At 41.7% G+C, this 27,679-nt stretch overlaps 1 protein-coding gene across 1 annotated transcript in view; it reads left to right on the forward strand.

Moving 5' to 3' along the window:
* LOC311113030 (piggyBac transposable element-derived protein 5-like) overlaps nucleotides 1-27,679 on the forward strand; it is a gene marked incomplete at both ends in the record, with an annotated part of 70,146 nt that overhangs the window by 2,612 nt on the left and 39,855 nt on the right. The window contains one exon of the mRNA XM_084156154.1: nucleotides 22,678-23,108. Within this exon, the coding sequence (XP_084012280.1) occupies nucleotides 22,678-23,108 (431 nt within the window). The remainder of the gene's footprint in view (nucleotides 1-22,677; nucleotides 23,109-27,679) is intronic.

Below are 27,679 nucleotides of genomic sequence, written 5' to 3' on the forward strand. Positions count from 1 at the left end.
CCCCATCCAAATTGCAGTAAAAGCTTGACTGTATCAAACCCATTAGTGTATGAGCAAATAGACAGGATACAGGGCTGGTGTGGCCAGGAAAGATGAACATGAGGTGGCTCTGTCGTTAAGGTTAGGTCAACGGAAGGTTTCCATGCAGCAAACTGGTGCTCACTGAGGAAAAGACTATACAGTGCAAGGTCCACATGTCTTAAGGAGAAACTAGAGTTATATTGCAAGTTTGTTATGTGGACCTTGGGATGTGGGTTCAACTTTGCTGACAGAGTCAATATGACAACATAACTTCTACGGGACAGTAGCTATCATACATAAATAAACCATAACATACATTTTTCATTGGGAAAATGAGAGATGGTCTGTATAATTTATATTTAGTCCATTATGAAAATCCCTCAGTTATAGCAGGGATAGGCAGTACTTAGTAAGCATGTCCATGGGTCTGAAATGTAGTTATAATGGTTGATTTCATTATCCTAATACAATCCCTGCAGTGTGTATATGCACATTAGGACAACCCCCCTGGATTAAAATATAATACAGTATAATCTATTACCGTATAATGTACAGTTGAAGTCGGAAGTTTACATACACCCTTAGCCAAATACATTTAAACAATTCCTGACATTTAATCGTAGTAAAAATTCCCTGTCTTAGGTCAGTTAGGATCACCACTTTATTTTAAGAATGTGAAATGTCAGAGTAATAGTAGAGAGAATTATTTATTAAAGCTTTTATTTATTTCATCACATTCCCAGTGGGTCAGACGTTTACATACACTCAATTAGTATTTAGTAGCATTGCCTTTAAATTGTTTAACTTGGGTCAAACGTTTCGGGTAGCCTTCCACAAGCTTCTCACAATAAGTTGGGTGAATTTTGGCCCGTCCTTGCTCGCATACAATTTTTCAGTTCTGCCAACACATTTTCTATATGATTGAGGTCAAGGCTTTGTGATGGCCACTCCAATACCTTGACTTTGTTGTACTTAAGCCATTTTGCCACAACTTTGGAAGTATGCTTGGGGTCATTGTCCATTTGGAAGACCCATTTGCGACTAAGCTTTAACTTCCTGACTGATGTCTTGAGATGTTGCTTCAATATATCCACATAATTTTCCATCCTCATGATGCCATCTATTTTGTGAAGTGCACCAGTCCCTCCTGCAGCAAAGCACCCCCACAGCATGATGCTGCCACCCCCGTGCTTCACGGTTAGGATGGTGTTCTTCGGCTTGCAAGCGACCCCCTTTTTCCTCCAAACGATGGTCATTATGGCCAAACAGTTCTATTTTTGTTTCATCAGACCAGAGGACATTTCTCCAAAAAGTACGATCTTTGTCCCCATGTGCAGTTGCAAACCGTAGTCTGGCTTTTTTATGGCGGTTTTGGAGCAGTGGCTTTTTCCTTGCTGAGCTGCCTTTCAGGTTATGTCGATATAGGACTCGTTTTACTGTGGATATAGATACTTTTATACCTGTTTCCTCCAGCATCTTCACAAGGTCCTTTGCTGTTGTTCTGGGATTGATTTGCACATTTCGCACCAAGGTCCTTTGCTGATTTCTTTTGATTTTCCCATGATGTCAAGCAAAGAGGCACTGCATTTGAATGTAGGCCTTGAAATACATCCACAGATACACCTCCAATTGACTCAAATGATGTCAATTAGCCTATCAGAAGCTTCTAAAGCCATGACATCATTTTCTGGAATTTTCCAAGCTGTTTAAAGGCACAGTCAATTTAGTGTGTGTAAACTTCTGACCCATTGGAATTGTGATACAGTGAATTATAAGTGAAATAATCTGTCTGTAAACAATTGTTGGAAAGATTACTTGTGTCATGCACAAAGTAGATGTCCTAACCGACTTGCCAAAACTATAGTTTGTTAACAAGACATTTGTGAAGTGGTTGAAAAAAGAGTTTTAATGACTCCAACCTAAGTATATAAAACTTCCGACTTCAACTGTAGTATGTAACATAATTATGATAGAAAAGGCTTTAGAATCAATCAAGCTCCATTTCACTTTATTGAATGGCACATACATTATCTACAGTATGTTCCTATTAGACACTCTACCGCGGTGTTGTCAGGAACTTCCAACAATGGAATTCTTAATCAAGGGAATAAAACAATTCTATAAATTCATTTTTGGCCAGACTTCTGTTTACTGTATTGATTTTATGGCACCCGTCTTTGGAAATCCATGCCTCTAAGGCAGTCATGCTGTATTTTGCACTTTGCTGCCAGGTTTTAAAGTATACTGGATTAAAGAGTGTCTAGGTCTGTAGTGTGACCCACCCTTTGGCCTGTAGCCTAATTAGATATATCTCTCTCACAGTCTGGGATTGAGGATCCAAGGACCCAAAAGTAACATCCTTTAGCTCTGTCAACCTGACATTTACACTCAGTGCAATGTAAAAAATATGTATTTCTTCAGCAAACCAAACTAGTTGATTTTGGTCCTTTTAAGACCCAACATTTTCCTTATCTCTAGGCTGGACGGAGAGAGGACATGAGTCTTCATTTTAGCCAAATAGCTTTTAGCAGTTGGCCAATCCAAACAGCCTTTCAAACATAGAGTTTGTTTCAGATATATCAATTTGTTCCAGAGAATGAGATACATACTGGTTTACTGGGCCTGAACTTCTACTTCTGTTTAGAGACATTTTCTCACTCCAGTGAATGTGCATGTTTTACAAGAGTGCCAAGAAAAATAGGTGCGACTCTCTCTCTCACAATTAAAAGCGGATCATTTTATTACATCTTTTGGTTCATCAGCTTTTAATTGAGAGAGAGAGTTATGCCTGTTTATCTAGATGACCTCTCTTGTGATTTTTGGCTGCACCTTGGTTGAGGTGCTCCTCTACTCCTTTACTGACTTTACAAGAGGAGTGAGCGACAGTTCAATGAGTTTCATCACTGGTTTTGTGATGTGTCAGGGTCTGCTTAAGTCCAGAGATACTTCAGACCCACAGCTTACACAGTTAATGAACAAATGTGATGATGACCTGTGACAGCTCAGTGCTGCAGTTTTAATCAAGGCTCTATTCTCCATTAACTGGCTCTCTAAATGCTGGAGTTAACTGTCTGGAGGACTGCCTTACCTGAGGTGTGTTTAATCTTACGCTTTGACAATTTAGTACAATGAGAAGGTCAGATTTTCATTCACCACGTTGGACTTGAATCAGAATCAGAATCACCTTTATTTGCCAAGTACATCTACACATAGTCAGAATGTTACTAGGTGATGTGGTGCGGCTAGTGATGGTCAACATAGTCAGAATGTTACTTGGTGATATGGTGCTGCTAATGATAGACAACATACTCAGAATGTTACTAGGTGATGTGGTGCTGCTAGTGATATTCAACATAGTCAGAATGTTACTAGGTGATGTGGTGCTGCTAGTGATAGACAACATAGTCAGAATGTTACTTGGTGATGGTGCTGCTAGTGATAGTCATCATAGTCAGAATGCTACTAGGTGATGTGGTGCTGCTAGTGAAAGTCAACATAGTCAGAATGTTACTTGGTGATATGGTGCTGCTAATGATAGACAACATACTCAGAAAGTTACTTGGTGATGGTGCTGCTAGTGATAGTCAACATAGTCAGAATGTTACTTGGTGATATGGTGCTGCTAATGATAGACAACATACTCAGAATGTTGCTTGGTGATATGGTGCTGCTAGTGAAAGACAACATAGTCAGAATGTTATTTGGTGATATGGTGCTGCTAGTGATAGACAACATAGTCAGAATGTTACTTGGTGATGGTGCTGCTAGTGATAGACAACATAGTCAGAATGTTACTTGGTGATATGGTGCTGCTAGTGATAGTCAACATAGTCAGAATGTTACTAGGTGATGTGGTGCTGCTAGTGATAGTCAACATAGTCAGAATGTTACTTGGTGATATGGTGCTGCTAGTGATAGACAACATAGTCAGAATGTTACCTAGTGATATGGTGCTGCTAGTGATAGACAACATAGTCAGAATGTTACTAGGTGATGTGGTGCTGCTAGTGATAGTCAACATAGTCAGAATGTTACTTGGTGATATGGTGCTGCTAGTGATAGACAACATAGTCAGAATGTTACCTAGTGATATGGTGCTGCTAGTGATAGACAACATAGTCAGAATGTTACCTGGTGATATGGTGCTGCTAGTGAAAGACAACATACTCAGAATGCTACCTAGTGATATGGTGCTGCTAGTGATAGACAACATAGTCAGAATTTTACTTGGTGATATGGTGCTGCTAGTGATAGACAACATAGTCAGAATGTTATTTGGTGATATGGTGCTGCTAGTGATAGACAACATAGTCAGAATGTTACTTGGTGATATGGTGCTGCTAGTGATAGACAACATAGTCAGAATGTTACTTGGTGATATGGTGCTGCTAGTGATAGACAACATAGTCAGAATGTTACTTGGTGATATGGTGCTGCTAATGATAGTCAACATAGTCAGAATGTTACTTGGTGATATGTTGCTGCTAGTGATATACAACATAGTCAGATTGTTACTTGGTGATATGGTGCTGCTAGTGATAGTCAACATAGTCAGAATGTTACTTGGTGATATGATGCTGCTAGTGATAGAGAACATAGTCAGAATATTACTTGGTGATGGTGCTTCTAGTGATAGTCAACATAGTCAGAATGTTATTTGGTGATGGTGCTGCTAGTGATAGTCAACATAGTCAGAATGTTATTTGGTGATATGGTGCTGCTAGTGATAGACAACATAGTCAGAATTTTACTTGGTGATATGGTGCTGCTAGTGATAGTCAACATAGTCAGAATGTTACTAGGTGATGTGGTGCTGCTAGTGATAGTCAACATAGTCAGAATGCTACTAGGTGATGTGGTGCTGCTAGTGATAGTCAACATAGTCAGAATGTTACTTGGTGATATGGTGCTGCTAGTGATAGACAACATAGTCAGAATGTTACCTAGTGATATGGTGCTGCTAGTGATAGACAACATAGTCAGAATGTTACCTGGTGATATGGTGCTGCTAGTGATAGTCAACATAGTCAGAATGTTACTAGGTGATGTGGTGCTGCTAGTGATAGTCAACATAGTCAGAATGTTACTTGGTGATATGGTGCTGCTAGTGATAGACAACATAGTCAGAATGTTACCTAGTGATATGGTGCTGCTAGTGATAGACAACATAGTCAGAATGTTACTAGGTGATGTGGTGCTGCTAGTGATAGTCAACATAGTCAGAATGTTACTTGGTGATATGGTGCTGCTAGTGATAGACAACATAGTCAGAATGTTACCTAGTGATATGGTGCTGCTAGTGATAGACAACATAGTCAGAATGTTACCTGGTGATATGGTGCTGCTAGTGAAAGACAACATACTCAGAATGCTACCTAGTGATATGGTGCTGCTAGTGATAGACAACATAGTCAGAATTTTAGTTGGTGATATGGTGCTGCTAGTGATAGACAACATAGTCAGAATGTTATTTGGTGATATGGTGCTGCTAGTGATAGACAACATAGTCAGAATGTTACTTGGTGATATGGTGCTGCTAGTGATAGACAACATAGTCAGAATGTTACTTGGTGATATGGTGCTGCTAGTGATAGACAACATAGTCAGAATGTTACTTGGTGATATGGTGCTGCTAATGATAGTCAACATAGTCAGAATGTTACTTGGTGATATGTTGCTGCTAGTGATATACAACATAGTCAGATTGTTACTTGGTGATATGGTGCTGCTAGTGATAGTCAACATAGTCAGAATGTTACTTGGTGATATGATGCTGCTAGTGATAGAGAACATAGTCAGAATATTACTTGGTGATGGTGCTTCTAGTGATAGTCAACATAGTCAGAATGTTATTTGGTGATGGTGCTGCTAGTGATAGTCAACATAGTCAGAATGTTATTTGGTGATATGGTGCTGCTAGTGATAGACAACATAGTCAGAATTTTACTTGGTGATATGGTGCTGCTAGTGATAGTCAACATAGTCAGAATGTTACTAGGTGATGTGGTGCTGCTAGTGATAGTCAACATAGTCAGAATGCTACTAGGTGATGTGGTGCTGCTAGTGATAGTCAACATAGTCAGAATGTTACTTGGTGATATGGTGCTGCTAGTGATAGACAACATAGTCAGAATGTTACCTAGTGATATGGTGCTGCTAGTGATAGACAACATAGTCAGAATGTTACCTGGTGATATGGTGCTGCTAGTGAAAGACAACATACTCAGAATGCTACCTAGTGATATGGTGCTGCTAGTGATAGACAACATAGTCAGAATTTTACTTGGTGATATGGTGCTGCTAGTGATAGTCAACATAGTCAGAATGTTACTAGGTGATGTGGTGCTGCTAGTGATAGTCAACATAGTCAGAATGTTACTAGGTGATGTGGTGCTGCTAGTGATAGTCAACATAGTCTGAATTTTACTTGGTGATATGGTGCTGCTAGTGATAGACAACATAGTCAGAATGTTACTTGGTGATATGGTGCTGCTAGTGATAGACAACATAGTCAGAATGTTACTTGGTGATATGGTGGTGCTAGTGATAGTCAACATAGTCAGATTGTTACTTGGTGATATGGTGCTGCTAGTGATAGACAACATAGTCAGAATGTTACTTGGTGATATGGTGCTGCTAGTGATAGACAACATAGTCAGAATGTTACTTGGTGATATGGTGCTGCTAGTGATAGACAACATAGTCAGAATGTTACTTGGTGATATGGTGCTGCTAGTGATAGACAACATAGTCAGAATGTTACCTAGTGATATGGTGCTGCTAGTGATAGACAACATAGTCAGAATGTTACCTAGTGATATGGTGCTGCTAGTGATAGACAACATTGTCAGAATGTTACTTGGTTATATGGTGCTGCTAGTGATAGACAACATAGTCAGAATGTTACTTGGTGATATGGTGCTGCTAATGATAGACAACATACTCAGAATGTTACTAGGTGATGTGGTGCTGCTAGTGATATTCAACATAGTCAGAATGTTACTAGGTGATGTGGTGCTGCTAGTGATAGACAACATAGTCAGAATGTTACTTGGTGATGGTGCTGCTAGTGATAGTGAACATACTCAGAATGTTACTTGGTGATATGTTGCTGCTAGTGATAGTCAACATAGTCAGAATGTTACTTGGTGATGGTGCTTCTAGTGATAGACAACATACTCAGAATGTTACTTGGTGATGGTGCTGCTAGTGATAGTCAACATAGTCAGAATGTTACTTGGTGATGGTGCTGCTAGTGATAGACAACATAGTCAGAATGTTACTTGGTGATATGGTGCTGCTAGTGATAGTCAACATAGTCAGAATGTTACTTGGTGATGGTGCTGCTAGTGATAGTCATCATAGTCAGAATGTTACTAGGTGATGTGGTGCTGCTAGTGATAGTCAACATAGTCAGAATGTTACTTGGTGATATGGTGCTGCTAATGATAGACAACATACTCAGAATGTTACTTGGTGATGGTGCTGCTAGTGATAGTCAACATAGTCAGAATGTTACTTGGTGATATGGTGCTGCTAATGATAGACAACATACTCAGAATGTTACTTGGTGATGGTGCTGCTAGTGATAGTCAACATAGTCAGAATGTTACTTGGTGATATGGTGTTGCTAATGATAGTCAACATAGTCAGAATGTTACTTGGTGATATGTTGCTGCTAGTGATATACAACATAGTCAGAATGTTACTTGGTGATATGGTAATGCTAGTGATAGTCAACATAGTCAGAATGTTACTTGGTGATATGATGCTGCTAGTGATAGAGAACATAGTCAGAATATTACTTGGTGATGGTGCTTCTAGTGATAGTCAACATAGTCAGAATGTTATTTGGTGATGGTGCTGCTAGTGATAGTCAACATAGTCAGAATGTTATTTGGTGATATGGTGCTGCTAGTGATAGACAACATAGTCAGAATTTTACTTGGTGATATGGTGCTGCTAGTGATAGTCAACATAGTCAGAATGTTACTAGGTGATGTGGTGCTGCTAATGATAGTCAACATAGTCAGAATGTTACCTAGTGATATGGTGCTGCTAGTGATAGACAACATAGTCAGAATGTTACCTGGTGATATGGTACTGCTAGTGAAAGACAACATACTCAGAATGCTACCTAGTGATATGGTGCTGCTAGTGATAGAAAACATAGTCAGAATTTTACTTGGTGATATGGTGCTGCTAGTGATAGACAACATAGTCAGAATGTTACTTGGTGATATGGTGCTGCTAGTGATAGACAACATAGTCAGAATGTTACTTGGTGATATGGTGGTGCTAGTGATAGTCAACATAGTCAGAATGTTACTTGGTGATATGGTGCTGCTAGTGATAGACAACATAGTCAGAATGTTACTTGGTGATATGGTGCTGCTAGTGATAGACAACATAGTCAGAATGTTACTTGGTGATATGGTGCTGCTAGTGATAGACAACATAGTCAGAATGTTACTTGGTGATATGGTGCTGCTAGTGATAGACAACATAGTCAGAATGTTACCTAGTGATATGGTGCTGCTAGTGATAGGCAACATAGTCAGAATGTTACCTAGTGATATGGTGCTGCTAGTGATAGGCAACATAGTCAGAATGTTACGTAGTGATATGGTGCTGCTAGTGATAGACAACATTGTCAGAATGTTACTTGGTTATATGGTGCTGCTAGTGATAGACAACATAGTCAGAATGTTACTTGGTGATATGGTGCTGCTAATGATAGACAACATACTCAGAATGTTACTAGGTGATGTGGTGCTGCTAGTGATATTCAACATAGTCAGAATGTTACTAGGTGATGTGGTGCTGCTAGTGATAGACAACATAGTCAGAATGTTACTTGGTGATGGTGCTGCTAGTGATAGTGAACATACTCAGAATGTTACTTGGTGATATGTTGCTGCTAGTGATAGTCAACATAGTCAGAATGTTACTTGGTGATGGTGCTTCTAGTGATAGACAACATACTCAGAATGTTACTTGGTGATGGTGCTGCTAGTGATAGTCAACATAGTCAGAATGTTACTTGGTGATGGTGCTGCTAGTGATAGACAACATAGTCAGAATGTTACTTGGTGATATGGTGCTGCTAGTGATAGTCAACATAGTCAGAATGTTACTTGGTGATGGTGCTGCTAGTGATAGTCATCATAGTCAGAATGTTACTAGGTGATGTGGTGCTGCTAGTGATAGTCAACATAGTCAGAATGTTACTTGGTGATATGGTGCTGCTAATGATAGACAACATACTCAGAATGTTACTTGGTGATGGTGCTGCTAGTGATAGCCAACATAGTCAGAATGTTACTTGGTGATATGGTGCTGCTAATGATAGACAACATACTCAGAATGTTACTTGGTGATATGGTGCTGCTAGTGAAAGACAACATAGTCAGAATGTTATTTGGTGATATGGTGCTGCTAGTGATAGACAACATAGTCAGAATGTTACTTGGTGATATGGTGCTGCTAGTGATAGACAACATAGTCAGAATGTTACTTGGTGATATGGTGCTGCTAGTGATAGTCAACATAGTCAGAATGTTACTAGGTGATGTGGTGCTGCTAGTGATAGTCAACATAGTCAGAATGTTACTTGGTGATATGGTGCTGCTAGTGATAGACAACATAGTCAGAATGTTACCTAGTGATATGGTGCTGCTAGTGATAGACAACATAGTCAGAATGTTACCTGGTGATATGGTGCTACTAGTGAAAGACAACATACTCAGAATGCTACCTAGTGATATGGTGCTGCTAGTGATAGACAACATAGTCAGAATTTTACTTGGTGATATGGTGCTGCTAGTGATAGACAACATAGTCAGAATGTTACTTGTTGATATGGTGCTGCTAGTGATAGACAACATAGTCAGAATGTTACTTGGTGATATGGTGCTGCTAGTGATAGACAACATAGTCAGAATGTTACTTGGTGATATGGTGCTGCTAGTGATAGACAACATAGTCAGAATGTTACTTGGTGATATGGTGCTGCTAGTGATAGACAACATAGTCAGAATGTTACTTGGTGATATGGTGCTGCTAATGATAGTCAACATAGTCAGAATGTTACTTGGTGATATGTTGCTGCTAGTGATAGACAACATAGTCAGAATGTTACTTGGTGATATGGTGCTGCTAGTGATCGTCAACGTAGTCAGAATTTTACTTGGTGATATGGTGCTGCTAGTGATAGACAACATAGTCAGAATGTTACTTGGTGATGGTGCTTCTAGTCATAGTCAACATAGTCAGAATGTTATTTGGTGATATGGTGCTGCTAGTGATAGACAACATAGTCAGAATGTTACTTGGTGATATGGTGCTGCTAGTGATAGTCAACATACTCAGAATGTTACTAGGTGATGTGGTGCTGCTAGTGATAGTCAACATAGTCAGAATGTTACTTGGTGATATGGTGCTGCTAGTGATATACAACATAGTCAGAATGTTATCTAGTGATATGGTGCTGCTAGTGAAAGACAACATACTCAGAATGCTACCTAGTGATATGGTGCTGCTAGTGACAGACAACATAGTCAGAATTTTACTTGGTGATATGGTGCTGGTAGTGATAGACAACATAGTCAGAATGTTACTTGGTGATATGTTGCTGCTAGTGATAGACAACATAGTCAGAATGTTACTTGGTGATATGGTGCTGCTAGTGATCGTCAACGTAGTCAGAATTTTACTTGGTGATATGGTGCTGCTAGTGATAGACAACATAGTCAGAATGTTACTTGGTGATGGTGCTTCTAGTCATAGTCAACATAGTCAGAATGTTATTTGGTGATATGGTGCTGCTAGTGATAGACAACATAGTCAGAATGTTACTTGGTGATATGGTGCTGCTAGTGATAGTCAACATACTCAGAATGTTACTAGGTGATGTGGTGCTGCTAGTGATAGTCAACATAGTCAGAATGTTACTTGGTGATATGGTGCTGCTAGTGATAGACAACATAGTCAGAATGTTACCTAGTGATATGGTGCTGCTAGTGAAAGACAACATACTCAGAATGCTACCTAGTGATATGGTGCTGCTAGTGACAGACAACATAGTCAGAATTTTACTTGGTGATATGGTGCTGCTAGTGATAGACAACATAGTCAGAATGTTACTTGGTGATATGGTGCTGCTAGTGATAGACAACATAGTCAGAATGTTACTTGGGTATATGGTGCTGCTAGTGATAGTCAACATAGTCAGAATGTTACTTGGTGATATGATGCTGCTAGTGATAGACAACATAGTCAGAATGTTACTTGGTGATATGGTGCTGCTAGTGATAGACAACATAGTCAGAATGTTACTTGGTGATATGGTGCTGCTAGTGATAGACAACATAGTCAGAATGTTACCTAGTGATATGGTGCTGCTAGTGATAGACAACATTGTCAGAATGTTACTTGGTTATATGGTGCTGCTAGTGATAGACAACATAGTCAGAATGTTACTTGGTGATATGGTGCTGCTAATGATAGACAACATACTCAGAATGTTACTAGGTGATGTGGTGCTGCTAGTGATATTCAACAAAGTCATAATGTTACTAGGTGATGTGGTGCTGCTAGTGATAGACAACAAAGTCAGAATGTTACTTGGTGATGGTGCTGCTAGTGATAGTGAACATAGAATGAACTCCTGAGTGGCGCAGTGGTCTAAGGCACTGCATCGCAGTGCTAACTGTGCCACTAGAGATCCTGGTTCGAATCCAGGCTCTGTCGCAGCCGGCCGCGACCGGGAGACTCATGGGCGGCGCACAATTGGCCCAGCGTCGTCTAGGGTAGGGGAGGGAATGGCCGGCAGGGATGTAGCTCAGTTGATAGAGCATGGCGTTTGCAACGCCAGGGTTGTGGGTTCGATTCCCACGGGGGGCCAGTATAAAAAAAATAAAAAATATGTAATCACTAACTGTAAGTCGCTCTGGATAAGAGCGTCTGCTAAATGACTAAAATGTAAATGTAAAATGATAGTCAGAATGTTACCTGGTGATATGGTGCTGCTAATGATAGACAACATATTCAGAATGTTACTTGGTGATATGGTGCTGCTAGTGATAGTCAACATAGTCAGAATGTTACTTGGTGATGGTGCTGCTAGTGATAGTCAACATAGTCAGAATGTTACTTGGTGATGGTGCTGCTAGTGATAGACAACATAGTCAGAATGTTACTTGGTGATGTGGTGCTGCTAGTGATAATCAACATACTCAGAATGTTACTAGGTGATGTGGTGCTGCTAGTGATAGACAACATAGTCAGAATGTTACTTGGTGATATGGTGCTGCTAGTGATAGACAACATAGTCAGAATGTTACTTGGTGATGGTGCTGCTAGTGATAGACAACATAGTCAGAATGTTACTTGGTGATGTGGTGCTGCTAGTGATAGTCAACATACTCAGAATGTTACTAGGTGATGTGGTGCTGCTAGTGATAGACAACATAGTCAGAATGTTACTTGGTGATATGGTGCTGCTAGTGATAGACAACATAGTCAGAATGTTACTAGGTGATGTGGTGCTGCTAGTGATAGTCAACATACTCAGAATGTTACTAGGTGATGTGGTGCTGCTAGTGATAGACAACATAGTCAGAATGTTACTTGGTGATATGGTGCTGCTAGTGATAGACAACATAGTCAGAATGTTACTTGGTGATGGTGCTGCTAGTGATAGACAACATAGTCAGAATGTTACTAGGTGATATGGTGCTGCTAGTGAAAGACAACATACTCAGAATGTTACCTAGTGATATGGTGCTGCTAGTGATAGTCAACATAGTCAGAATGTTACTTGGTGATATGGTGCTTATAGTGATAGACAACATAGTCAGAATATTACTAGGTGATATGGTGCTGCTAGTTATAGACACCATACTCAGAATGTTACTAGATGATGTGGTGCTGCTAGTGATAGTCAACATAGTCAGAATGTTACTTGGTGATATGGTGCTGCTAGTGATAGTCAACATAGTCAGAATGTTACTTGGTGATATGGTGCTGCTAGTGATAGACAACATAGTCAGAATGTTACTTGGTGATATGGTGCTGCTAGTGATAGACAACATAGTCAGAATGTTACTTGGTGATATGGTGCTGCTAGTGATAGACAACATAGTCAGAATGTTACTTGGTGATATGGTGCTGCTAGTGATAGTCAACATAGTCAGAATGTTACTTGGTGATGTGGTGCTGCCTGCTAGTGATAGACAACGTAGTCAGAATGTTACTTGGTGATGTGGTGCTGCTAGTGATAGACAACATAGTCAGAATGTTACCTGGTGATATGGTGTTGCTAGTGATAGACAACATACTCAGAATGTTACTTGGTGATATGGTGCTGCTAGTGATAGACAACATACTCAGAATGTTACTTGGTTATATGGTGCTGCTGGTGATAGACAACATAGTCAGAATGTTACTTGGTGATATGGTGCTGCTAATGATAGACAACATACTCAGAATGTTACTTGGTGATATGGTGCTGCTAGTGATAGACAACATACTCAGAATGTTACCTGGTTATATGGTGCTGCTAGTGATAGACAACATACTCAGAATGTTACTTGGTGAAATGGTGCTGCTAGTGATAGTCAACATAGTCAGAATGTTACTTGGTGATATGGTGCTGCTAGTGATAGACAACATAGTCAGAATGTTACCTGGTGATATGGTGCTGCTAGTGATAGACAACATACTCAGAATGTTACTTGGTGATATGGTGCTTTTAGTGAAAGACAACATACTCAGAATGTTACCTGGTGATATGTTACTGCTAGTGATAGACAACATAGTCAGAATTCTACTTGGTTATATGGTGCTGCTAGTGATAGACAACATAGTCAGAATGTTACTTGGTGATGGTGCTGCTAGTGATAGACAACATAGTCAGAATGTTACTAGGTGATATGGTGCTGCTAGTTATAGACACCATACTCAGAATGTTACTAGGTGATGTGGTGCTGCTAGTGATAGTCAACATAGTCAGAATGTTACTTGGTGATGTGGTTCTGCTAGCGATAGACAACATAGTCAGAATGTTACTTGGTGATATGGTGCTGCTAGTGATAGACAACATAGTCAGAATGTTACTTGGTGTTGTGGTGCTGCTAGTGATAGTCAACATAGTCAGATTGTTACTAGGTGATATGGTGCTGCTAGTGATAGACAACATAGTCAGAATGTTACTTGGTGTTGTGGTGCTGCTAGTGATAGTCAACATAGTCAGATTGTTACTAGGTGATATGGTGCTGCTAGTGATAGTCAACATAGTCAGAATGTTACTTGGTGATATGGTGCTGCTAGTGATAGACAACATAGTCAGAATGTTACTTGGTTATATGGTGCTGCTAGTGATAGACAACATAGTCAGAATGTTACCTGGTGATATAGTGCTGCTAGTGATAGACAACATAGTCAGAATGTTACTAGGTGATATGGTGCTGCTAGTGAAAGACAACATAGTCAGAATTCTACTTGGTGATATGGTGCTGCTAGTGATAGACAACATAGTCAGAATGTTACTTGGTGATGGTGCTGCTAGTGATAGACAACATAGTCAGAATGTTACTTGGTGATATGGTGCTGCTAGTGATAGACAACATAGTCAGAATGTTACTTGGTGATATGGTGCTGCTAGTGATAGATAACATAGTCAGAATGTTACTTGGTGATATGGCGCTGCTAGTGATAGACAATATAGTGAGAATGTTACCTGGTAATATGGTGCTGCTAATGATAGACAACATAGTCCGAATGTTACTTGGTGATATGGTGCTGCTAGTGATAGACAACATAGTCAGAATGTTTCTTGGTGATATGGTGCTGCTAGTGATAGACAATATAGTCAGGATGTTACCTGGTGATGGTGGTGCTAGTGATAGTCAACATAGTCAGAATGTTACCTGGTGATATGGTGCTGCTTTACACAAAGTTTACATACATTATATTCAACTAGGTAGAGTTGTTTACATACATTATATACAACTAGGTAGAGTGGTTTCAATACATTATATACAACTAGGTAGAGTGGTTTCAATACATTATATACAACTAGGTAGAGTGGTTTCAATACATTATATACAACTAGGTAGTATGGTTTACATACATTATATACAACTGGTTAGAGTGTTTTCAATAAATGATATACAACTAGGTAGAGTGGTTTCAATACATTATATACAACTATGTAGAGTGGTTTCAATACATTATACACAACTAGGTAGATTGGTTTCAATACATTATATACAACTATGTAGAGTGGTTTCAATACATTATACACAACTAGGTAGATTGGTTTCAATACATTATATACAACTAGGTAGAGTGGTTTCATTACATTATATACAACTAGGTAGAGTGGTTTCAATACATTATATACAACTATGTAGAGTGGTTTCAATACATTATACACAACTAGGTAGATTGGTTTCAATACATTATATACAACTATGTGGAGTGGTTTACATACATTATATACAACTAGGTAGAGTGGTTTCAATACATTATATACAACTATGTAGAGTGGTTTCCATACATTATATACAACTAGGTAGAGTGAGCATAGAGCTATAAGAGAATGAGCAGTGGATATACAAATATACAGTGTATATATAGTAGGTATACGGTTGATATACAGTGGATATACGGTGGATATACAGTGGGTATACGGTGGATATACTGTGGTTATACGGTTGATATACAGTGGGTATACGGTTGATATACAGTGGGTATACGGTTGATATACAGTGGATATACAGTGGGTATACTGTTGATATACTGTGGGTATATGGTGGATATTCAGTGGGTATACGGTTGATATACAGTGGATATACATTGGATATACGGTGGATATACAGTGGGTATATGGTTGATATACAGTGGATATACGGTGGGTATACGGTGGATATACAGTGGATATACTGTGGGTATACGGTGGATATACAGTGGGTATACGGTTGATATACGGTGGGTATACAGTGGATATACTGTGGATATACGGTTGATATACAGTGGGTATACAGTGGGTATACAGTGGGTATATGGTTGATATAAAGTGGGTATACGGTTGATATACAGTGGATATACGGTGGATATACAGTGGGTATATGGTGGATATACAGTGGGTATACGGTTGATATACAGTGGGTATTCGGTTGATATACAGTTGATATACAGTGGGTATATGGTTGATATACAGTGTGTATTCGGTTGAAATACGGTGGATATACAGTGGATATACTGTGGGTATACGGTGGATATACAGTGGATATACTGTGTGAATACAGTGGGTATACTGTTGATATACTGTGGGTATATGGTGGATATACAGTGGATATACATTGGATATATGGTGGATATACAGTGGGAATATGGTTGATATACAGTGGATATATGGTGGATATACAGTGGATATACTGTGGATATACGGTTGATATACAGTGGGTTTACGGTTGATATACAGTGGGTATACAATGGGTATACGGTTGATATACAGTGGGTATACGGTTGATATACAATGGGTATACGTTGGATATACAGTGGGTATACGGTGGATATTCAGTGGATATACAGTGGGTATACGGTGGATATACCGTGGGTATATGGTTGATATACAGTGGGTATACGGTTGATATACAGTGGATATATGGTGGATATACAGTGGGTATATGGTGGATATACAGTGGGTATACGGTTGATATACAGTGGGTATTCGGTTGATATACAGTGGATATACAGTGGGTATACGGTTGATATACAGTGGGTATTCGGTTGATATACGGTGGATATACAGTGGATATACTGTGGGAATACGGTGGATATACTGTGGATATACTGTGGGTATACGGTGGATATACAGTGGGTATACGGTTGATATACAGTGGGTATTCGGTTGATATACAGTGGATATACGGTGGATATACTGTTGATATACAATGGGTTTATGGTTGATATACAGTGGGTATACAGTGGGTATACGATTGATATACAGTGGGTATACGGTTGATATACAGTGGGTATACGGTTTATATACAGTGGGTATATGGTGGATATACAGTGGGTATACGGTTGATATACAGTGGGTATTCGGTTGATATACAGTTGATATACAGTGGGTATATGGTTGATATACAGTGTGTATTCGGTTGAAATACGGTGGATATACAGTGGATATACTGTGGGTATACGGTGGATATACAGTGGATATACTGTGTGAATACAGTGGGTATACTGTTGATATACTGTGGGTATATGGTGGATATACAGTGGATATACATTGGATATATGGTGGATATACAGTGGGAATATGGTTGATATACAGTGGATATACGGTGGATATACAGTGGATATACTGTGGATATACGGTTGATATACAGTGGGTTTACGGTTGATATACAGTGGGTATACAATGGGTATACGGTTGATATACAGTGGGTATACGGTTGATATACAGTGGGTATACGTTGGATATACAGTGGGTATACGGTGGATATTCAGTGGATATACAGTGGGTATACGGTGGATATACCGTGGGTATATGGTTGATATACAGTGGGTATACGGTTGATATACAGTGGATATATGGTGGATATACAGTGGGTATATGGTGGATATACAGTGGGTATACGGTTGATATACAGTGGGTATTCGGTTGATATACAGTGGATATACAGTGGGTATACGGTTGATATACAGTGGGTATTCGGTTGATATATGGTGGATATACAGTGGATATACTGTGGGTATACGGTGGATATACTGTGGATATACTGTGGGTATACGGTGGATATACAGTGGGTATACGGTTGATATACAGTGGGTATTCGGTTGATATACAGTGGATATACGGTGGATATACTGTTGATATACAATGGGTTTATGGTTGATATACAGTGGGTATACAGTGGGTATACGATTGATATACAGTGGGTATACGGTTGATATACAGTGGGTATACGGTTGATATACAGTGGGTATACGGTTGATATACAGTGGGTATACGGTTGATATACAGTGGGTATATGGTGGATATACAGTGGGTATACGGTTGATATACAGTGGGTATTCGGTTGATATACAGTGGATATACTGTGGATATACGGTTTATATACAGTGGATATACAGTGGATATACGGTGGATATACAGTGGGTATACGGTTGATATACAGTGGGTATACGGTTTATATACAGTGGGTATACGGTTGATATACAGTGGGTATACGGTGGATATACAGTGGGTATACGGTTGATATACGGTGGATATACAGTGGATATACAGTGGATATACTGTGGATATACAGTGGATATACTGTGGGTATACGGTGGATATACAGTGGGTATACGGTTGATATACAGTGGGTATTCGGTTTATATACAGTGGATATACGGTGGATATACAGTGGGTTTACGGTTGATATACAGTGGGTATACGGTTGATATACAGTGGGTATACGGTGTATATAGAGTGGGTATACGGTGGATATACAGTGGGTATAAGGTGGATATACAGTGTGTATAAGGTGGATATACAGTGGGTATACGGTTGATATACAGTGGATATACGGTGGATATACAGTGGGTATACTGTTGATATACTGTTGGTATACAGTGGATATACAGTGGGTATACGGTTGATATACAGTGGATATACTGTGGATATACGGTTGATATACAGTGGGTTTACGGTTGATATACAGTGGGTATACAGTGGGTATACGGTTGGTATACAGTGGGTATACGGTTGATATACAGTGGGTATACGGTTGATATACAGTGGATATACGGTTGATATACAGTGGGTATATGGTGGATATACAGTGGGTATACGGTTGATATACAGTGGGTATTCGGTTGATATACAGTGGATATACAGTGGGTATACGGTTGATATACAGTGGGTATTCGGTTGATATATGGTGGATATACAGTGGGTATACTGTGGGTATACGGTGGATATACAGTGGATATACTGTGGGTATACGGTGGATATACAGTGGGTATACGGTTGATATACAGTGGGTATTCGGTTGATATACAGTGGATATACGGTTGATATACAGTGGGTTTATGGTTGATATACAGTGGGTATACATTGGGTATATGGTTGATATACAGTGGGTATACGGTTGATATACAGTGGGTATACTGTTGATATACAGTGGATATACTGTTGATATACAGTGGGTATATGGTGGATATACAGTGGGTATACGGTGGATATTCAATGGATATACAGTGGGTATACGGTGGATATACAGTGGGTATATGGTTGATATATAGTGGGTATACGGTTGATATACGGTGGATATACAGTGGGTATATTGTTGGTATACTGTGGATATACAGTGGGTATACGGTTTATATACAGTGGATATACAGTGGATATACGGTGGATATACAGTGGGTATACGGTTGATATACAGTGGGTATACGGTTGATATACAGTGGGTATTCGGTTGATATACAGTGGATATACGGTTGATATACAGTGGGTTTACAGTTGATATACAGTGGGTATACAGTGGGTATACGGTTGATATACAGTGGGTATACGGTTGATATACAGTGGGTATACGGTGTATATACAGTGGGTATACGGTGGATATACAGTGGGTATAAGGTGGATATACAGTGGGTATATGGTTGATATACAGTGGATATACTGTGGATATACAGTGGGTATACGGTTTATATACAGTGGGTAAACGGTTGATATACTGTGGGTATTCGGTTGATATACAGTGGATATACGGTGGATATACGGTTGATATACAGTGGGTTTACAGTTGATATACAGTGGGTATACAGTGGGTATACGGTTGATATACAGTGGGTATACGGTGTATATACAGTGGGTATACGGTGGATATACAGTGGGTATAAGGTGGATATACAGTGGGTATATGGTTGATATACAGTCGATATACGGTGGATATACAGTGGGTATACTGTTGATATACTGTGGGTATACAGTGGATATACAGTGGGTATACGGTTGATATACAGTGGATATACGGTGGATATTTAGTGGGTATACGGTTGATATACAGTGGGTATACGGTTGATATACAGTGGACGTACAAATGTACAGTATCAATATGAATATACACTCAGTTTATTAGGTACACCCCTCTTGTACTGGGTTGGACCCTTTGCCTCCAGAACGGCCAATTCTTCAGGGCATGGAAACGTTGCTCAATTGGTATCTAGGGACCTAACATGTGCCTGGAAAACATTCCCCACACCAATACACCACCTCCACCAGCCGTTACCGTTGACACCAGGCAGGATGGGGCCATGGACAGATCCTGACTCTGCCATCAGCATGACGCAACAGGAACCAGGATTTGTGGGACCAGGTGATGTTTTTCCTCTCCTCTATTTTCCAGTGTTGGTGATCATGTGCTCACTGGAGCCACTTCTTCTTGTTTTTAGCTGATAGGAGTGAAACCCGGTGTGGTCGTCTGCTGCAATAGCCCATCCGTGGCAAGGATCGACGAGTTGTGCGTTCCGAGATGCCGTTCTGCACACCACTGTTGTACTGTGCTGTTATTTGACTGTTTGTGGCCCGCCTGTTAGCTTGCACGATTCTTGCCATTATCCTTCGACCTCTCCACTGACTGGATGTTTTTTGTTTGTCTCGTTTTGCCCATTCTAACTTTCAATCGAAAAGTAACTGAATGCCTCGATGCCTGTCTGCCTGCTTTATATAGCAAGCCACGGCCACGTGACTCACTTTCTGTAGGAGCGAACCATTTACGTGAACGGGGTGGTGTACTTAATAAACTGTAGCATAGAGTGCATATTCCTTTAATCTCTATGGACCAGATGGCCAGTTGGTGAGGGCCACAGCCCTGGGGGATAAACTTTTCAGGTGGCGGGAGGTTTTGGTCATGGTTAACCTGAACCACCTGCAAGAGGATAATTTTTGGAAGCGGGGATGACTGGGGGTGTGAGGGGTCAGCAATGGTCTTTCCTGCACGCCTCCTTGCCCTGGAGTAGTGCAGGACCTCGATGGAGGGCAGGTGGCAGCCGATGACCCTCACTGCAGACCAGACAATGCGTTGCAGTTAGCCCTTGCAGCGGGCAGAGGCAGACCCAAACCAGACGGTGATGGAGGAGGTGAGGATGGACTCAACTATTGATGCGTAAAACCAGATCAGGGTTGACTGGGAGATTTCTGCAAGTAGTACATCCGCTGGTGGGCCTTCTTGGTGACCGCTGTGATGTTTGTGGGAGATGATGGTCCCCAGGAATTTGAATGATTCAGCTAACAGTTTTGAGCCATCAATCTCGAGGGGGAGAGATGGTGAGGGGCGTTTTCTGAAGTCAACTACCATCTCCACGCTTTTGTCTGTGTTCTAGGTTATTGTGACTGCACCAGGCCACTACCCACTGGGCAAAAACTGGTTGAATCAATGTTGTTTCCATGTCATAAAAAAAATACTAATCAATGTGATGACGATGAATCAATGTGGAAAACTGATTGGATTATTTAAAAAAGTCATTGTCACGATCGTTTACGGATGAGACGGACCAAGGCGCAGCGTGATAAGCGTACATATTTATTAGTACTGAACACACGACAAAAACAACAAACAAACGATACGTGAAGTCCAAGGTAGACTAATAACATACCTATACGGAACAAGATCCCACACCGACTGGTGCCAAACGGCTGCCTAACTATGGTCCCCAATCAGAGACAACGAACTACATCTGCCTCTGATTGGGAACCACCCTGGCCAACATAGATCTACACGATCTAGAAACTCAAACATAGAAAACATAACATAGAAACTACACACCCTGGCTCAACATTGAAGAGTCCCCAGAGCCAGGGCGTGACAGTCATCAATGTAAGAAAATGTTGCCTTTTTTCACCCAACTTTTAACCTAATCCAATGACATGGTGACATTATTTGTTGATTTCGCATTGAATTCACATTAGTTGACAACTCAACCAAATGTAACTGACGTCTGTGCCCAGTGGATAGCCGGTCGACCTCTCCACGGTACATGAACTGATCGCCATCGGTGATGAGACTGACCAGAGTGGTGTCATCTGCGAATTTGAGTAGTTTGACAGATGCGTTGTTGGAGGTGCGGATTAACATGCATTGGAAACTACAGTATGTCAATGGCGAAGAGTGGGCTTTTCCAAACAAGGTTATAGTTGTCGGCTTGCATAAGCGGGAATTAATTGTTTCATCTGATATGTTCGAGACAAGACAATGACTGTTTCTATCCACTATAGTGTAGCACATGACAAAAATGAACCCTTCCCTCAAGCCCAAAAAGCTTGATTCTTGTTTCGATGACATTATGGTTACTGTCATGTTGAATAGAAGTTGATTGCAGCCCTAGGGTTGACAGCACAATCCAAATAACAAAGACTGCAAAGAAATGCTACACGTTGTGCTTTTTTAGAGTACAAAAGAACTCCATACTCTTAAAATACTGTAATTCCCTTTTAGAAATCATAGTCCTTTACACAGTAAGACTCAATTTACAAGTAATTTGTGATTGATGCTGTGAAATGAAAATAACAATCTGAGGCAGGTTTTGATATGGGCGAGTGATGCTTTGACTGCAGCTCTATCATCTGTCTATCTCTTTCCCTGTCACCAGGCCCTACCCAGAGAATGCCAGCCACAGCCACTTGCATGGACTTCTTCCAGCTCTTTGTGCCTGACAACGCCATCCAGAACATGGTGACGCAGACCAACATGTACGCCAAGAAGTACCAGGAGCGCTTCGGCAGCGACGAGGGCTGGCGAAATGTGACTGCAGCCGAGATGAAGGCCTTCCTGGGCTTCGTGACTTCCACCAGCGTTCACCGCTGTGAGTCAGTGCTCAGCATCTGGAGCAGCGGCTTCTTTAGCAACCGCAGCATCGCACTCAAGATGAGCCAGGTGCGCTTCGAGAAGATCCTCAAGTACTTCCACATCGTGGCCTTCCGCTCCAGCCACGGCAGCCATGGCCTCTACAAGATCCAGCCCTTCCTGGACTCACTGCAGCAGTCGTTCGGCTGCAGCACCTTCCGCCCCTCGCAGACTCAGGTATGGCAGTGGGCTGCTGTGTTTACTGTTCAGCTTTGGACACGTTTAGTACAGATGACAGTTAAATAGAGTTCAATTCAGGGCTGGGGTCAATTCAAACTGTTATTTAAGTACACTTAAATAATAATGAAACCATTTGAAAGAGCTGCATCCATTTTTAATGACTTCTCAATATAAACCATTTATTTCAATGTTTTTAATTTTAAATTAAATGTTCTTCCTGAATTGACTGCCTTCAATTCAAATTTGTTGACATCTGTGCCAAGTGGGCAGCTTGGTGTGTTCAGCTCTGGGTACTTTTAGAACAGACTCAAAATACAACACAGTGGTCAGATAGGTAGGTACAGTTGAAGTCGGAAGTTTACATACACCTTAGCCAAAAACATTTAAACTCAGTTTTTTACAATTCCTGACATTTAATCCTAGTAAACATTTCCTGTTTTAGGTCAGTTTGGATCAACACTTTATTTTAAGAATGTGAAATGTCAGAATAATAGTAGAGATAATGATTAATTTCAGCTTTTATTTCTTTCATCACAATAATAATAATAATAATAATAATAATAATAATCATCACATTCCCAGTGGGTCAGAAGTTTACATACACTCAGTTAGTATTTGGTAGCATTGCCTTTAAATTGTTTAACTTGGGTCAAACATTTCAGGTAGCCTTCCACAAGCTTCCCACAATAAGTTGGGTGAATTTTGGCCCATTCCACCTGACAGAGCTGGTAAAACTGAGTCAGGTTTGTAGGCGTCCTTGCTCGCACACGCTTTTTCAGTTCTGCCCACACATTTTCAATAGGATTGAGGTCAGGGCTTTGTGATGGCCACTCCAATACCTTGACTTTGTTGTCCTTAAGCCATTTTGCCACAACTTTGGAAGTATGCTTGGGGTCATTGTCCATTTGGAAGACCCATTTGCGACCAAGCTTTAACTTCCTGACTGATGTCTTGAGATGTTGCTTCAATATATCTACATCATTTTCCTTCCTCATGATGCCATCTATTTTGTGAAGTGCACCAGTCCCTCCTGCAGAAAAGCACCCCCACAGCATGATGCTGCCACCCTGGTGCTTCACGGTTGGGATGGTGTTCTTCAGCTTGCAAGCGTCTCCCTTTTTCCTCCAAACATAACGATGGTCATTATGGCCAAACAGTTCTATTATTGTTTCTCCAAAAAGTACGATCTTTGTCCCCATGTGCAGTTGCAAACCGTAGTCTGGCTTTTTTATGGCGGTTTTGGAGCAGTGGCTTCTTCCTTGCTGAGCGGCCTTTCAGGTTATGTCGCTATAGGACTCTTTTTACTGTGGATATAGATACGTTTGTACCTGTTTCCTCCAGCATCTTCACAAGGTCCTTTGCTGTTGTTCTGGGATTGATTTGCACGTTTCGTACCAAAGTACGTTCATCTCTAGGAGACAGAACGCGTCTCCTTCCTGAGCGGTATGACGGCTGCGTGGTCCAATGGTGTTTATACTTGCATACTATTGTTTGTACAGATGAATGTGGTACCTTCAGGCGTTTGGAAATTGCTCCCAATGATGAACCAGACTTGTGGAGGTCTACAATTTGTTTTCTGAGGTCTTGGCTGATTTCTTTTGATTTTCCCATGATGTCAAGCAAAGAGGCACTGTGAAGGTAGGCCTTGAAATACATCCACAGGTACACCTCCAATTGACTCAAATGATGTCAATTAGCCTTTCAGAAGCTTCTAAAGCCATGGCATCATTTTCTGGAATTTTCCAAACTGTTTAAAGGCACAGTCAACTTAGTGTATGTAAACTTCTGACCCACTGGAATTGAGATACAGTGAATTATAAGTGAAATAATCTGTCTGTAAACAATTGTTGAGAAAATTACTTGTGTCATGCACAAAGTAGATGTCCTAACCGACCTGCCAAAACTATAGTTTGTTAACAAGAAATTTGTGGAGTGGTTGAAAAACGAGTTTTAATGACTCCAACCTAAGTGTATGTAAACTTCCGACTTCAACTGTAGGTTGTCATTTAGACTGTCAGGGTGTGCTGATGTGGATGCGGTGGTAGAGTCAAGCGCAGGACAACGAGGATAAGTCAAGACGAATTTACTAACACTTGAAATAGACACAAAATAAACGGCCTCAAAAACACTGGAGGCGAACAAATTCGCGCAGTGCGTAAAACAACAAGAAGAGTCAAAATACGCGGAGTGCGTAAAACAACTACGTAGAGCCAAGGCACCGAACCTATCAAAACACGACAGGTAGAACAATAACACATAAGATACAAACATAACATAGGGGAACTTATAGGTGACACAATCAATACAGAATACGAAACAGGTGCACTAACTAGACATGACAAAACAAACATCGAAAACATCAAACGGTAGTAGCTAGTACTCCGGGGACGACGAACGCCGAAGCCTGCCCGAGCAAGGAGGAGGAGCAGCCTCGGCGGCATCCGTGACAGTACCCCCCCACTTGACGCGCAGCTCCAGCCGTGCGCCGACCCTGGCCTCGGGGACGGCCAGGAGGACGCGGAGCAGGGCGCGTGGGATGACTCCGGTGGAACTCCGTCAGGAGGGAGGGATCTAAAATGTCCCTCCTAGGCACCCAGCACCGTTCCTCCGGGCCGTACCCCTCCCACTCCACGAGATACTGCAGACCCCCCATCCGACGTCTCAAATCCACGATGGACTGGACTGAGTACGCCGGAGCCCCCTCGATGTCCAGTGGGGGCGGAGGAGTCTCCCGTATCTCATTGTCCTGGAGTGGACCAGCTACCACCGGCCTGAGGAGAGACACATGGAACGAGGGGTTAATGTGATAATCATTAGGCAGTTGTAACCTGTAACATACCTCGTTCAATCTCCTCAGGACTTTAAATGGCCCCACAAACCGCCGACCCAGCTTCCGGCAGGGCAGGCGAAGGGGCAGGTTTCGAGTCGAGAGCCAGACTCGATCTCCAGGTGCGTACACTGGACCCTCACTGCGGTGGAGATCGGCGCTCGCCTTCTGCCGACGGATAGCCCGCTGCAGATGTACATGCGCAGCGTTCCATGTCTCCTCCGAGCGCCGAAACCACTCATCCACCTCGATCTGGCTCTGATGCCATGGTGCCAGAACCGGCTGATACCCCAACACACACTGGAAAGGGGTCAGATTAGTAGAGGAATGGCGAAGAGAATTCTGGGCAATCTCCGCCCAGGGGATATACCCCGACCACTCCTCCTGCCGGTCCTGGCAATACGATCTCAGAAACCTACCCACATCCTGGTTCACTCTCTCCACCTGCCCATTACTCTCAGGGTGGAAACCCGAGGTAGTACTAAATGCTGTCTTCCATTCATCTCCCTCCCTAATGCGCACCAAGTTGTAGGCGCTCCTGAGATCCAGTTTTGTGAAGAAACGCGCTCCGTGTAATGATTCCGTCATACTCGCAATCAGAGGGAGTGGATAACTATATTTCACTGTGATCTGATTGAGACTACGGTAATCAATACACGGGCGCAACCCTCCATCCTTCTTCTTCACAAAAAAGAAACTTGAGGATGCAGGGGAAGTGGAGGGCCGTATGTATCCCTGTCTCAGAGACTCGGCTATGTATGTCTCCATAGCCGCCTTCTCCTCTTGAGACAGAGGATACACATGACTCCGTGGAAGTGCAGCGCCTGCCTGGAGGTCTATCGCACAATCCCCCTGTCTATGAGGTGGCAATTGCGTCACCCTAGTCTTGCTGAACACGAGTGCCAAATCCTCATACTCAGGAGGAATGTGCAATGCGGGCAATTGGTTCGGACTTTCCACCGTGGTCGCCCCTACGGAAACCCCTAGACATCGCCCAACACACTGGTTAGACCACTCCTTGAGAGCCCTCTGTTGCCACGAAATGGTGGGGTCATGGGTGATTAACCAAGGAAGCCCCAACACCACGGGATACACAGGAGAGTCGATCAGATATAACTGAATGATCTCTTCATGACCCCCCTGCGCCGTCATCTTTAGTGGTGCTGTGACCTCCCTAATCAAACCAGATCCCAACGGACGGCTATCTAGGGCATGAATAGGGAAAGGCACATCTACGGGTAGGAGGGGAATCCCTAACTTCACACAAAAATTCCGATCAATAAAATTCCCAGCTGCGCCTGAATCGACTAGCGCCTTATGCTGGGAATGAGATGCAACCAGGGGAAATACTACAGGTATACATAAATGAACAACAGAGAGCTCTGGGTGAGTTGGGCGCCTACTCACCTGGAATGACTCCCCAGTGCGTGCCCTGTTGCCTCGATCCCCTGGAGGCCCTCCCCAGCACCGAACCGCAGTGTGTCCTCTACGGCCACAGTTGGTGCAGGGGACGACCTCCCTCCGGATCTCTCTCCTCTTCTCTCTAGCGCCAGCACCTCCGAGCTCCATAGGGCTCGGCTCGGAGGTGCTGGGGGATGGAATGGACGGCCCCAACTCCGGACGTCCGCGGGTGGCCAGCAGGGTATCCAGACGGATTGACATGTCCACCAACTGGTTGAAGGTTAGATTGGTGTCCCTGCAGGCCAACTCTCGTCGAACGTCCTCTCGCAGGCTGCACCGA

This window comes from Coregonus lavaretus (genome assembly GCF_964263955.1).
Source record: "Coregonus lavaretus genome assembly, chromosome: 1".
Lineage (NCBI taxonomy): Eukaryota > Metazoa > Chordata > Actinopteri > Salmoniformes > Salmonidae > Coregonus > Coregonus lavaretus.